General features: G+C 48.4%; 1 protein-coding gene across 1 annotated transcript in view; it reads right to left on the bottom strand.

Annotated features, from left to right (window-relative positions):
• The window catches only part of usp11 (ubiquitin specific peptidase 11), a 23,113-nt gene extending 8,911 nt beyond the window's left edge, over nucleotides 1-14,202 (bottom strand). Inside the window, exons 1-14 of the mRNA XM_079373219.1 lie at nucleotides 13,905-14,202; nucleotides 12,064-12,173; nucleotides 8,760-8,890; nucleotides 8,490-8,607; nucleotides 5,704-5,849; nucleotides 5,354-5,415; nucleotides 4,451-4,550; nucleotides 3,235-3,408; nucleotides 1,282-1,440; nucleotides 976-1,200; nucleotides 654-737; nucleotides 468-562; nucleotides 192-395; nucleotides 3-106 (exon numbers count right to left, since the gene is read on the bottom strand). Of these exons, the coding sequence (XP_079229345.1) occupies nucleotides 3-106; nucleotides 192-395; nucleotides 468-562; nucleotides 654-737; nucleotides 976-1,200; nucleotides 1,282-1,440; nucleotides 3,235-3,408; nucleotides 4,451-4,550; nucleotides 5,354-5,415; nucleotides 5,704-5,849; nucleotides 8,490-8,607; nucleotides 8,760-8,890; nucleotides 12,064-12,173; nucleotides 13,905-14,014 (1,822 nt within the window). The 5' untranslated portion in view covers nucleotides 14,015-14,202. The remainder of the gene's footprint in view (nucleotides 1-2; nucleotides 107-191; nucleotides 396-467; nucleotides 563-653; nucleotides 738-975; nucleotides 1,201-1,281; nucleotides 1,441-3,234; nucleotides 3,409-4,450; nucleotides 4,551-5,353; nucleotides 5,416-5,703; nucleotides 5,850-8,489; nucleotides 8,608-8,759; nucleotides 8,891-12,063; nucleotides 12,174-13,904) is intronic.
• Nucleotides 14,203-14,459: the final 257 nt, after the last annotated feature.

The raw sequence follows: 14,459 nt of genomic DNA, 5'->3' as shown, positions 1-14,459 counted from the left end.
ACCATCACTGATACCGTTGGTCTGAGTCTTGTACAGCTCCTCTTCATCATCTTCTTCCTCTTCCTCCTCCAACTCCTCAGAGGGGTCAGGAGGACGCACATAGCGCCTGCACACACACACCACAGCTTTATGTTCCAGTGTCTTCATATTGTGTGTGTGTGTGTGTGTGTGTGTGTGTGTGCTAAACTCACGCCAGCCTCTGCAGGAACAGGGTGTAGAGCGCCTCCCGACTGCAGCTGCTGCGCGGCACGTTGAGCAGCAGCGGGTGTCCGAACAGCGTGGTGCCGTATGAGCTGCTGCCCGAGCCGTAGTCTCTGTAGTGAGAGCGCTCCCTCAGGTAGAGCGCCAGCAGCACCTGCTCCTCCTGCTGCTCCTCCAGCTCGCTCAGCTCGTACCTGAACACACACACAGGAGCATCAGCTGCTCTGCCGTCAGCAGCACAAGTGTGTGTGTGAACGTTTCCTTACACAAAGATGTCGTCTCGGTCCAGGATGCAGCTCAGAGATTCATCCGAGTTGTAGATCTTATAGAAGCGATGGTTGAACACATCAGCCACCACCATCTGAAGCACACACGCACCTGGTCCGTCAGACATCAGCACTAATATGAATAAACCAATCAGCACACTCAAACACAGAGAGGGAGGGGCTGACCTGGGTGGGGGGGACGCTGGTCATCTCACACAGAGCCGAGCACAGGTCGGACACTTTTCCTGCTTTAGGAACCACGACGCGATGCTGGACAGACAAAGAGTGCACAGGAAATCACTGGAGCGTATTAGTGCAGGAAACACGAGGGCGGAGCTAAGAGCTAACTTCCTGTAGAATAAATAAACAGGAAATGACTCTATATTTAGTTCATGACGTCTATCATTGTTGCCGTGGAAACAAACTAGTATCGTTGGATGGTTACTTCTATCCTATCAAGTGTAAAAACTTTGGACTGTGACGGCCCACATGCGGACTGAACGGGTACCTGAGCAGGTTTGGCGTACGGGTCCAGAGACACAAAGAAGATCTCCATGACACGCTCTTTGCTAACAGGAAGTGGGACGCTCAGGTAGCAGAAGGGGTCAAAGGTTACAGAGATCTTAAGGCACTCGGGGCAGACGAGTGTGGACTTAAAGAGGCCATGGAACGTGTCGACGATGACAGAGTCGTTTCGCCGCCGGTGGTTGCGCCACGCCTCCTCGGCCACTTCCTGTAGGGCGGTCAGTCAAAATCATTCAACATTCACAGGAGTTCTGTCAGACGGCTTCATGCAGCAGGTGGAGCAGCTCACCTGGTCGGGCCGTCCGTCAGCGTCCCTCAGCTCGATGTACTCTTTGTTCTTCACCCGGTTCAGGTCTTCATGCAGACCGTCCAGCAGGAAGGACAGAAGCTCCTGACTGTCGTGTTGCTGATAGCCCAGAAACTGGGATGCAAAGTGACCCACCTTCGTCTGAACCAAACACAAAGTCCACTTCATCATCATCGAGACCCGCCCAGTGTGCAGCTCGCCACCAAGGCGACAATGACACAGGTAAACAACAACACAGGTAAACAACAACAACAGACAGGTAAACAACCGACAGATAAACAACAACACAGGTAAACAACAACAACAGACAGGTAAACAACCGACAGGTAAACAACAACACAGGTAAACAACCGACAGATAAACAACAACACAGGTAAACAACAACAACAGACAGGTAAACAACCGACAGATAAACAACAACACAGGTAAACAACCGACAGGTAAACAACAACAACAGAGAGGTAAACAACCGACAGGTAAACAACCGACAGATAAACAACAACACAGGTAAACAACCGACAGGTAAACAACAACAACAGACAGGTAAACAACAACAACAGACAGGTAAACAACCGACAGGTAAACAACAACAACAGACAGGTAAACAACAACAACAGACAGGTAAACAACAGACAGATAAACAACAACACAGGTAAACAACCGACAGGTAAACAACAACACAGGTAAACAACCGACAGGTAAACAACAACAAAGGTAAACAACCGACAGGTAAACAACAACAACAGATAAACAACAACACAGGTAAACAACCGACAGGTAAACAACAACAACAGACAGGTAAACAACCGACAGATAAACAACAACACAGGTAAACAACAACAACAGACAGGTAAACAACCGACAGATAAACAACAACACAGGTAAACAACCGACAGATAAACAACAACACAGGTAAACAACCGACAGGTAAACAACAACACAGGTAAACAACCGACAGGTAAACAACAACAACAGACAGATAAACAACAACAACAGACAGGTAAACAACCGACAGATAAACAACAACACAGGTAAACAACCGACAGGTAAACAACAACACAGGTAAACAACCGACAGGTAAACAACAACAACAGATAAACAACAACACAGGTAAACAACCGACAGGTAAACAACAACACAGGTAAACAACCGACAGGTAAACAACAACAACAGACAGGTAAACAACCGACAGATAAACAACAACACAGGTAAACAACCGACAGGTAAACAACAACAACAGACAGGTAAACAAAAACAACAGACAGGTAAACAACACAGATAAACAACAACACATGTAAACAACCGACAGATAAACAACAACACAGGTAAACAACCGACAGGTAAACAAAAAAACAACACAGGTAAACAACAACACAGGTAAACAACAACAACAGACAGGTAAACAACAGACAGATAAACAACAACACAGGTAAACAACAGACAGGTAAACCAAAAAAACAACAGACAGGTAAACAACAACAACAGACAGGTAAACAACACAGATAAACAACAACACATGTAAACAACAGACAGGTAAACAACAACACAGGTAAACAACAACAACAACAGACAGTTAAACAACAACACATGTAAACAATAACAACAGACAGGTAAACAACAACAGAAACACAGGTAAACAACAACAGACAGTTAAACAACAACACATGTAAACAATAACAACAGACAGGTAAACAACAACAGAAACACAGGTAAACAACAACAGACAGTTAAACAACACACAGGCAAACAACAATAACAGGTAAACAACGACATCACACAGGTAAACAACAACACAGGTAAACAACACAGGCAAAAAACAACAACAGACAGGTAAACAACAGACAGGTAAACAATAACAACAGACAGGTAAACAACACAGTGTCATGGCTTCAGGTTTGTAACGCATTGAAGGTCATCAGTTTCACTGTTTGGTACCTTAAAGACTCGCGGCACCACTGAGTAATGCCTTCCTGACCAGATCTGTTTAATGACATCAGCGTACGCCTCAGCGATCTCTCCCTTCATACCCAGAGGGTTGGTGAAGTTCAGCTCCTCCAAGTAGGAGCTCTGCAGGAAGTACTCGGTCAGAGGGGGCGTGTTACTCAGACACTGCAGGGAGAGAGAGAGAGAGAGGGATCCTCTGTAGAGTCTAACATAAAGACCTGATCCTGTTACAGATCCTCTGTAGAGTCTAACATAAAGACCTGATCCTGTTACAGATCCTCTGTAGAGTCTAACATAAAGACCTGATCCTGTTACAGATCCTCTGTAGAGTCTAACATAAAGACCTGATCCTGTTACAGATCCTCTGTAGAGTCTAACATAAAGACCTGATCCTGTTACAGATCCTCTGTAGAGTCTAACATAAAGACCTGATCCTGTTACAGAGCCTCTGTAGAGTCTAACATAAAGACCTGATCCTGTTACAGAGCCTCTGTAGAGTCTAACATAAAGACCTGATCCTGTTACAGAGCCTCTGTAGAGTCTAACATAAAGACCTGATCCTGTTACAGATCCTCTGTAGAGTCTAACATAAAGACCTGATCCTGTTACAGAGCCTCTGTAGAGTCTAACATAAAGACCTGATCCTGTTACAGATCCTCTGTAGAGTCTAACATAAAGACCTGATCCTGTTACAGATCCTCTGTAGAGTCTAACATAAAGACCTGATCCTGTTACAGAGCCTCTGTAGAGTCTAACATAAAGACCTGATCCTGTTACAGATCCTCTGTAGAGTCTAACATAAAGACCTGATCCTGTTACAGATCCTCTGTAGAGTCTAACATAAAGACCTGATCCTGTTACAGAGCCTCTGTAGAGTCTAACATAAAGACCTGATCCTGTTACAGAGCCTCTGTAGAGTCTAACATAAAGACCTGATCCTGTTACAGATCCTCTGTAGAGTCTAACATAAAGACCTGATCCTGTTACAGATCCTCTGTAGAGTCTAACATAAAGACCTGATCCTGTTACAGATCCTCTGTAGAGTCTAACATAAAGACCTGATCCTGTTACAGATCCTCTGTAGAGTCTAACATAAAGACCTGATCCTGTTACAGATCCTCTGTAGAGTCTAACATAAAGACCTGATCCTGTTACAGATCCTCTGTAGAGTCTAAGTCATAAAGGAGGATGTAGTGGTGTGTCCCACCTGCAGAGCAGAGTTCATGAAGCAGGTGTTGCCCAGGTTGGTGAGGCCGCAGACTCCCGGCTGTCCTCGGTACGAGTCCGGCTCCTCCACAGAGTTCCTCCTGAATAACCATGACACCCGTCATTATGATGAAGGTCATTATGATGAAGGTCATTATGTTTAAGGTGATCAAAAGACTCTAACTTTAGATTCTTTTGAAACATGGAGAGAGGTTAGAACGCAGAAAGCTTTACAGACACATGCAGAGCTGGCTAAACACTGAAGCTACAGTGTCTCTACATGCAGAGCTGGCTAAACACTGAAGCTACAGTGTCTCTACATGCAGAGCTGGCTAAACACTGAAGCTACAGTGTCTCTACATGCAGAGCTGGCTAAACACTGAAGCTACAGTGTCTCTACATGCAGAGCTGGCTAAACACTGAAGATACAGTGTCTCTACATGCAGAGCTGGCTAAACACTGAAGCTACAGTGTCCACCACATGCAGAGCTGGCTAAACACTGAAGCTACAGCGTCCACCACATGCAGAGCTGGCTAAACACTGAAGCTACAGTGTCCACCACATGCAGAGCTGGTTAAACACTGAAGCTACAGTGTCCACCACATGCAGAGCTGTGTGAGAGGAGGGGGGGAGACAGCTCTCTGTAACGATTAGAGTTTAGACTGCAGTACTCATTTTAAACACTAGGGGGCAGAGTGACAGACTGCTCCTATAAACTGTCAGAGTTGATAAAGAGGGGGGAGGGACAACAAGATAAAACAAGCAGAGGGGAGGGGCTTACAGAGAAACAAAACTGAAAGCAAAGAAGAAGGAGAGGCAGCAAAGTTCAACAAAAGGAGAGGAGAGAGAAACAGGAAGCATTAACGACCAATCAGAGCAAGACAGGTGGAGGTGTGTTCTTACATGATCTGTGGTCTGGAGCTCGGCCAGGTGCCGTCAGCATTCCTCGTCTCCATGATCACCGTCTGAAACACACACACACACACACACACACACACACACACACACACACACACACACACACACACACACACACACACACACACACACACACACACACACACACACACACACAGACAGACAGACAGACAGACAGACAGACAGACAGACAGACAGACAGACAGACAGACAGACAGACAGTGTTAACGATCTGCCTTGCTGAGTCACAGTAACCAATCACAGAGAGTTTATCTGATTGGATAGACTGATATGAAGCCGTGTCGCTGAGGGTCACATGACTGTTGCTCGCTCACCATTGCTGAGCTGAGGCAGGCGTCCAGCACGCTCATGTGGACATTCCTGAGACGCTCACAGCTGCTGTCTGAACTCTTCATCCACAGACGACACTCTGAGCCTGCAGGCACGGCGAAGGCCTCGCACATCGCCCTCTGGATCGACTCTGCACACGTTTACACAAACACACGTTTACACAAACACACGTTTACACAAACACGCACACACAAACACACGTTTACACAAACACGCACACACAAACACACGTTTACACAAACACACGCACACACAAACACACGTTTACACAAACACACGTTTACACAAACACACGTTTACACAAACACGCACACACAAACACGCACACACAAACACACGTTTACACAAACACACGTTTACACAAACACGCACACACAAACACACGTTTACACAAACACGCACACACAAACACACGTTTACACAAACACACGTTTACACAAACACGCACACACAAACACACGTTTACACAAACACGCACACACAAACACACGTTTACACAAACACGCACACACAAACACACGTTTACACAAACACACGTTTACACAAACACACGCACACACAAACACGCACACACAAACACACGTTTACACAAACACACGTTTACACAAACACACGCACACACAAACACGCACACACAAACACACGTTTACACAAACACACGTTTACACAAACACGCACACACAAACACACGTTTACACAAACACACACACACAAACACACGTTTACACAAACACACGTTTACACAAACACGCACACACAAACACACGTTTACACAAACACACGTTTACACAAACACACGTTTACACAAACACGCACACACAAACACACGCACACACACACACGTTTACACAAACACACGTTTACACAAACACACGCACACAAACACACGTTTACACAAACACACGTTTACACAAACACATGCACACACAAACACACGTTTACACAAACACGCACACACAAACACACGTTTACACAAACACACGTTTACACAAACACACGCACACACAAACACACGCACACACAAACACACGTTTACACAAACACACGTTTACACAAACACACGTTTACACAAACACACGCACACACAAACACACGTTTACACAAACACACGCACACACAAACACACGTTTACACAAACACACGCACACACAAACACACGCACACACAAACACACGTTTACACAAACACACGTTTACACAAACACACGTTTACACAAACACACGTTTACACAAACACACGCACACACAAACACACGCACACACAAACACACGTTTACACAAACACACGTTTACACAAACACACGTTTACACAAACACACGTTTACACAAACACACGCACACACAAACACACGTTTACACAAACACACGTTTACACAAACACACGTTTACACAAACACACGTTTACACAAACACGCACACACAAACACACGTTTACACAAACACGCACACACAAACACACGTTTACACAAACACACGTTTACACAAACACACGTTTACACAAACACACGTTTACACAAACACACGCACACACAAACACACGTTTACACAAACACACGCACACACAAACACACGCACACACAAACACACGTTTACACAAACACACGTTTACACAAACACACGTTTACACAAACACACGTTTACACAAACACACGTTTACACAAACACACGTTTACACAAACACACGCACACACAAACACACGTTTACACAAACACACGTTTACACAAACACACGTTTACACAAACACACGTTTACACAAACACACGTTTACACAAACACACGTTTACACAAACACACGCACACACAAACACACGTTTACACAAACACACGTTTACACAAACACACGTTTACACAAACACACGCACACACAAACACACGTTTACACAAACACACGCACACACAAACACACGCACACACAAACACACGTTTACACAAACACACGTTTACACAAACACACGTTTACACAAACACACGTTTACACAAACACACGCACACACAAACACACGTTTACACAAACACACGTTTACACAAACACACGTTTACACAAACACACGTTTACACAAACACACGTTTACACAAACACACGCACACACAAACACACGTTTACACAAACACACGTTTACACAAACACACGTTTACACAAACACGCACACACAAACACACGCACACACAAACACACGCACACACAAACACACGCACACACAAACACACGCACACACAAACACACGTTTACACACACACACGTTTACACACACACACGTTTACACAAACACACGTTTACACAAACACACGCACACACAAACACACGCACACACAAACACACGTTTACACAAACACGCACACACAAACACACGTTTACACAAACACACGTTTACACAAACACACACAAACACACGTTTACACAAACACACACAAACACACGTTTACACAAACACACGTTTACACAAACACACGTTTACACAAACACACACAAACACACGTTTACACAAACACACGTTTACACAAACACACACAAACACACGTTTACACAAACACACGCACACACAAACACACGTTTACACAAACACACGCACACACAAACACACGTTTACACAAACACACGTTTACACAAACACACGTTTACACAAACACACGTTTACACAAACACACACAAACACCTGAACTTCACTTCAGTCACCCGTCCACCTGAATACTTCCTGTAATATGATCTGTTTAAAGCTGTGTGTGTGTGTGTGTGTGTGTGTGTGTGTGTGTGACAAACACAACCACTTACGGATGTTGTCGGTGCGGCTAAACTGTGCTGTGATGATGTTCTCCATGTTGCTATGGAGACAGAGGAAGATCTCCACAGGGTAGACCTCCACCTTCAGGGTGCTGGGCAGGTCCACCACCTGAAACACAGAAACCCCTCACTGATCCACTTGGACCTCCCCAGCAGCTGATGGATGACCAACAGCAGATGGATGATCAACCAGCTGATGGATTATCAATCAGCTGATTGCTCAGGTCATATTTGGCGAGTACAGATATTCAGAAATGTCACCTTGCGTTCCAGCGGCGGCTGAGCGTCCACCATGCCGTACCAGGACAGCAGCTTGTGCCAGGCCTCAGCCGGCACCAACATGAAGTCCTCGTTCTCCACCAGCCGCTCCTTCAGGTGGTAGGAGTCCAGATCTAAAGGAAACAGGACACTTCACTGATTACACAGGAGGAGGAGGAGGGGGAGTGGAGGAGGAGGAGAAGGAGGAGGAGGGGGAGTGGAGGAGGAGAAGGAGGAGGAGGAGTAGGGGGAGTGGAGGAGGAGTAGAAGGAGGAGTAGGGGGAGTGGAGGAGGAGAAGAAGGAGGAGTAGGGGGAGTGGAGGAGGAGAAGAAGGAGGAGTAGGGGGAGTGGAGGAGGAGAAGGAGGAGGAGTAGGGGGAGTGGAGGAGGAGTAGAAGGAGGAGTAGGGGGAGTGGAGGAGGAGAAGAAGGAGGAGTAGGGGGAGTGGAGGAGGAGTAGAAGGAGGAGTAGGGGGAGTGGAGGAGGAGAAGAAGGAGGAGTAGGGGGAGTGGAGGAGGAGAAGAAGGAGGAGTAGGGGGAGTGGAGGAGGAGTAGAAGGAGGAGTAGGGGGAGTGGAGGAGGAGAAGAAGGAGGAGTAGGGGGAGTGGAGGAGGAGGAGAAGGAGGAGTAGGGGGAGTGGAGGAGGAGAAGAAGGAGAGTAGGGGGAGTGGAGGAGGAGAAGAAGGAGGAGTAGGGGGAGTGGAGGAGGAGAAGGAGGAGGAGTAGGGGGAGTGGAGGAGGAGAAGGAGGAGGAGTAGGGGGAGTGGAGGAGGAGAAGAAGGAGGAGTAGGGGGAGTGGAGGAGGAGAAGAAGGAGGAGTAGGGGGAGTGGAGGAGGAGAAGAAGGAGGAGTAGGGGGAGTGGAGGAGGAGAAGAAGGAGGAGTAGGGGGAGTGGAGGAGGAGTAGAAGGAGGAGTAGGGGGAGTGGAGGAGGAGAAGGAGGAGTAGGGGGAGTGGAGGAGGAGAAGAAGGAGGAGTAGGGGAGTGGAGGAGGAGAAGAAGGAGGAGTAGGGGGAGTGGAGGAGGAGAAGAAGGAGGAGTAGGGGGAGTGGAGGAGGAGTAGAAGGAGGAGTAGGGGGAGTGGAGGAGGAGTAGAAGGAGGAGTAGGGGGAGTGGAGGAGGAGAAGAAGGAGGAGTAGGGGGAGTGGAGGAGGAGAGAAGGAGGAGTAGGGGGAGTGGAGGAGGAGAAGAAGGAGGAGTAGGGGGAGTGGAGGAGGAGAAGAAGGAGGAGTAGGGGGAGTGGAGGAGGAGTAGAAGGAGGAGTAGGGGGAGTGGAGGAGGAGAAGAAGGAGGAGTAGGGGGAGTGGAGGAGGAGTAGAAGGAGGAGTAGGGGGAGTGGAGGAGGAGAAGAAGGAGGAGTAGGGGGAGTGGAGGAGGAGGAGAAGGAGGAGTAGGGGGAGTGGAGGAGGAGAAGAAGGAGGAGTAGGGGGAGTGGAGGAGGAGAAGAAGGAGGAGTAGGGGGAGTGGAGGAGGAGAAGAAGGAGGAGTAGGGGGAGTGGAGGAGGAGAAGAAGGAGGAGTAGGGGGAGTGGAGGAGGAGAAGAAGGAGGAGTAGGGGGAGTGGAGGAGGAGTAGAAGGAGGAGTAGGGGGAGTGGAGGAGGAGAAGAAGGAGGAGTAGGGGGAGTGGAGGAGGAGAAGAAGGAGGAGTAGGGGGAGTGGAGGAGGAGAAGAAGGAGGAGTAGGGGGAGTGGAGGAGGAGTAGAAGGAGGAGTAGGGGGAGTGGAGGAGGAGAAGAAGGAGGAGTAGGGGGAGTGGAGGAGGAGGAGAAGGAGGAGTAGGGGGAGTGGAGGAGGAGAAGAAGGAGGAGTAGGGGGAGTGGAGGAGGAGTAGAAGGAGGAGTAGGGGGAGTGGAGGAGGAGAAGAAGGAGGAGTAGGGGGAGTGGAGGAGGAGTAGAAGGAGGAGTAGGGGGAGTGGAGGAGGAGAAGAAGGAGGAGTAGGGGGAGTGGAGAAGGAGAAGAAGGAGGAGTAGGGGGAGTGGAGGAGGAGTAGAAGGAGGAGTAGGGGGAGTGGAGGAGGAGAAGAAGGAGGAGTAGGGGGAGTGGAGGAGGAGGAGAAGGAGGAGTAGGGGGAGTGGAGGAGGAGAAGAAGGAGGAGTAGGGGGAGTGGAGGAGGAGAAGAAGGAGGAGTAGGGGGAGTGGAGGAGGAGAAGAAGGAGGAGTAGGGGGAGTGGAGGAGGAGGAGAAGGAGGAGTAGGGGGAGTGGAGGAGGAGAAGAAGGAGGAGTAGGGGGAGTGGAGGAGGAGGAGATGGAGGAGTAGGGGGAGTGGAGGAGGAGTAGAAGAAGGAGGAGTAGGGGGAGTGGAGGAGGAGAAGGAGGAGGGGGAGTGGAGGAGGAGTAGAAGGAGGAGGAGTAGGGGGAGTGGAGGAGGAGTAGAAGAAGGAGGAGTAGGGGGAGTGGAGGAGGAGAAGGAGGAGGAGTAGGGGGAGTGGAGGAGGAGAAGGAGGAGGAGTAGGGGGAGTGGAGGAGGAGTAGAAGAAGGAGGAGTAGGGGGAGTGGAGGAGGAGAAGAAGGAGGAGTAGGGGGAGTGGAGGAGGAGAAGGAGGAGGAGTAGGGGGAGTGGAGGAGGAGTAGAAGGAGGAGGAGTAGGGGGAGTGGAGGAGGAGTAGAAGGAGGAGGAGTAGGGGGAGTGGAGGAGGAGAAGGAGGAGGAGTAGGGGGAGTGGAGGAGGAGTAGAAGGAGGAGGAGTAGGGGGAGTGGAGGAGGAGAAGGAGGAGGAGTAGGGGGAGTGGAGGAGGAGAAGGAGGAGGAGTGGAGGAGGAGTAGAAGGAGGAGGAGTAGGGGGAGTGGAGGAGGAGAAGGAGGAGGAGTAGGGGGAGTGGAGGAGGAGTAGAAGGAGGAGGAGTAGGGGGAGTGGAGGAGGAGAAGGAGGAGGAGTAGGGGGAGTGGAGGAGGAGTAGAAGGAGGAGGAGTAGGGGGAGTGGAGGAGGAGTAGAAGAAGGAGGAGTAGGGGGAGTGGAGGAGGAGTAGAAGGAGGAGGAGTAGGGGGAGTGGAGGAGGAGTAGAAGGAGGAGGAGTAGGGGGAGTGGAGGAGGAGGAGAAGGAGGAGGAGTAGGGGGAGTGGAGGAGGAGTAGGAGGAGGAGGAGTAGGGGGAGTGGAGGAGGAGGAGAAGGAGGAGGAGTAGGGGGAGTGGAGGAACAAGAAGACGGAGAAAAGACGATAAAAAAGAAGAAGAGAGAAGAAAACAGATGAATGGACTTGAACAGGAAGAGGAAGCTGATGACATCATGAGGAAGCTGATGACATCATGAGGAAGCTGATGACATCATGAGGAAGCTGATGACATCATGAGGTGAGCCATTTACTGACCCTCGAACAGCTCGGTGTTGTCGATCTGACCCGGGAAGGACGACGAGTTCTGGTCTCCAGTCTCCACAAACTCTTTCCACTGTTCATACCAACGACGTTCCACCACGTACCTGCAACACACACACACATTAGAGCTATACTAAGCTCCGCCCACATGATGGTGCCCCCGTGTGAGGCCTGCTACACCCACATGATGGTGCCCCGTGTGAGGCCTGCTACACCCACATGATGGTGCCCCGTGTGAGGCCTGCTACACCCACATGATGGTGCCCCGTGTGAGGCCTGCTACACCCACATGATGGTGCCCCGTGTGAGGCCTGCTACACCCACATGATGGTGCCCCGTGTGAGGCCTGCTACACCCACATGATGGTGCCCCGTGTGAGGCCTGCTACGCCCACATGATGGTGCCCCGTGTGAGGCCTGCTACACCCACATGATGGTGCCCCGTGTGAGGCCTGCTACACCCACATGATGGTGCCCCCCTGTCAGGTGTTTACGCCTTTCTGAATCCTTAAAGGGACACTTCACCCGTTTACATGAAGCTGTGCATCAGTAGAAACATGACAGTGTTGAATGGTCGTGAGTCCAGCTCTCATTTTGTCCTTAGATGAGAAAAATGTGGGTTTTTTGCTTGAAAGTTTTCTTCATGTGATGCAAAAAGCGTCATATTGCATCACATGAAGAAAACTTTCAAGCAAAGAAAAACACATTTTTCTCGTCTCAGGGCAAAATAAGTACTACCATGTTTCTACTGATACACAGCTTCATGTAAACGGGTGAAGTGTCCCTTTAATGATTCATCTGAGCTGAATCAAGTGTGCGTGTGACCTTCAGATTGATCAATAAAACAAAGACTCAGAAAAAACAGAACTGCAGCTTTACCAAGTTCCTGATGATAAAATGACACTTTGAATCAAAGGAGAGCAAAGCTTCAGAAAGGAGGCGCAAATCTGTCTGAGTTGAGTTAATTAGTTTAGATGTAAAAAAATAACATTAATAGACGCTTCGTACCAGATTGTAGCAGTTTGCTAATTTCCATCTGCAGTCCCCGAGCAGGTCAAAACAGAATATACACACAATAAAAGATACAATACACCAAAGCTCCACACACAGACTACATGTACAATAGGGGGTTTGCATCTTTAAAGTTAAGTTAAATTAAAATGAATATTAAGAGGAAACACATGCAGGAGAGCGAGACTAGTTCTTTATAATCCACTTCTTAATGTGTGGTGAGAACAGGTGAAAGTCCGTCTGTACTTTTAGTTCATGGTGGTTCCTGTTCCAGTCTTTTATGGCTTTGTATGAGAAAAGGGACCGACTCAAAGCAGATCCTCTCTTGGGGACTCTACACTCCCCCCTAGTGGTGGACCTTGTCGTTCTGACGGTGCTTTCAGCGCAGTGCTGCACAAAGTTTTGAGAAGGCTTTGCACCCCTCCAAGAGCTTTAGCACCCCCATGAGAGCTTTAGCATCCCCATGAGATCTTCAGCACAAGACCAAGATCTTCAACACCCCCATGAGAGCTTTAGCACTTCCCTGAGGTCTTCAGCACCCACATGAGATCTTCAGCACAAGACCAAGATCTTCAACACCCCCATGAGATCTTCTGCATCCCCATGAGATCTTGAGCACCCCCTAAGATCTTTGGTGTCTTTCATGATGAATTTAATTTAATAAACTCCTGACAGGCTAACAACATTAGCATCGTCGTCGTCAGTCTGACTATATTAGCACGAGAAGCTAACCGTAGCTAGCACTGTAAACCCCGTCAAGAACCGGCAGGTCGTGTTTACGGTAAGTCCTGGTCCCTGTGTGTGTGTTCGGATGTGGACTCTCACCAGCTGTCCCCGGCTCGGAGCTCTCTCTCCCGCAGCAGAGTCTGGATCTCCCGGTTCTGGGTCTCCAGGCCCGGAGGCTCCACGGAGGAGCAGCGGCTGTTGGCCGTCATCAATCACTCAGTCATAAAAGTGAATCAATAAATAAAAGTTGATCAATAAAAGTGAGAGCTGCTGGGAGAAGAATCAGAGACATCAACCGACAAACAAGCTGCACTGTGTTTGCGGAAGTAGGAAGTGTTTCGGACTCAAAGAGTGACGACTTCCGGAGTAAGACCTCCGCACGTCACTGCTTTCCCACTAGAGGGCAGCACTGCGTCTAATATATAATAATAATAATAATAATAATATATATATATAAAGAAAACTCCTTTACAAGTGTTTGTGTTTAATGAGACAAGAAGATTACAGGCTGTGGTCACTGAGTGCCTTTACATGGACTTGAGTATCCCGGTTATGATCGGGGTTTTAAGTATCCCGTTTTTGTATTTGTGCATGTAAACATCATATCCCGATTTCAGAAACCCGGTTTTGCTACCTGGAGAACTCTGATAGAAA

Source organism: Symphodus melops (genome assembly GCF_947650265.1).
Source record: "Symphodus melops genome assembly, contig: scaffold_130, whole genome shotgun sequence".
Lineage (NCBI taxonomy): Eukaryota > Metazoa > Chordata > Actinopteri > Labriformes > Labridae > Symphodus > Symphodus melops.
The sequence above is the reverse complement of the archived record's forward strand: the minus strand, read 5'-3'. Positions and strand labels throughout refer to the sequence as shown.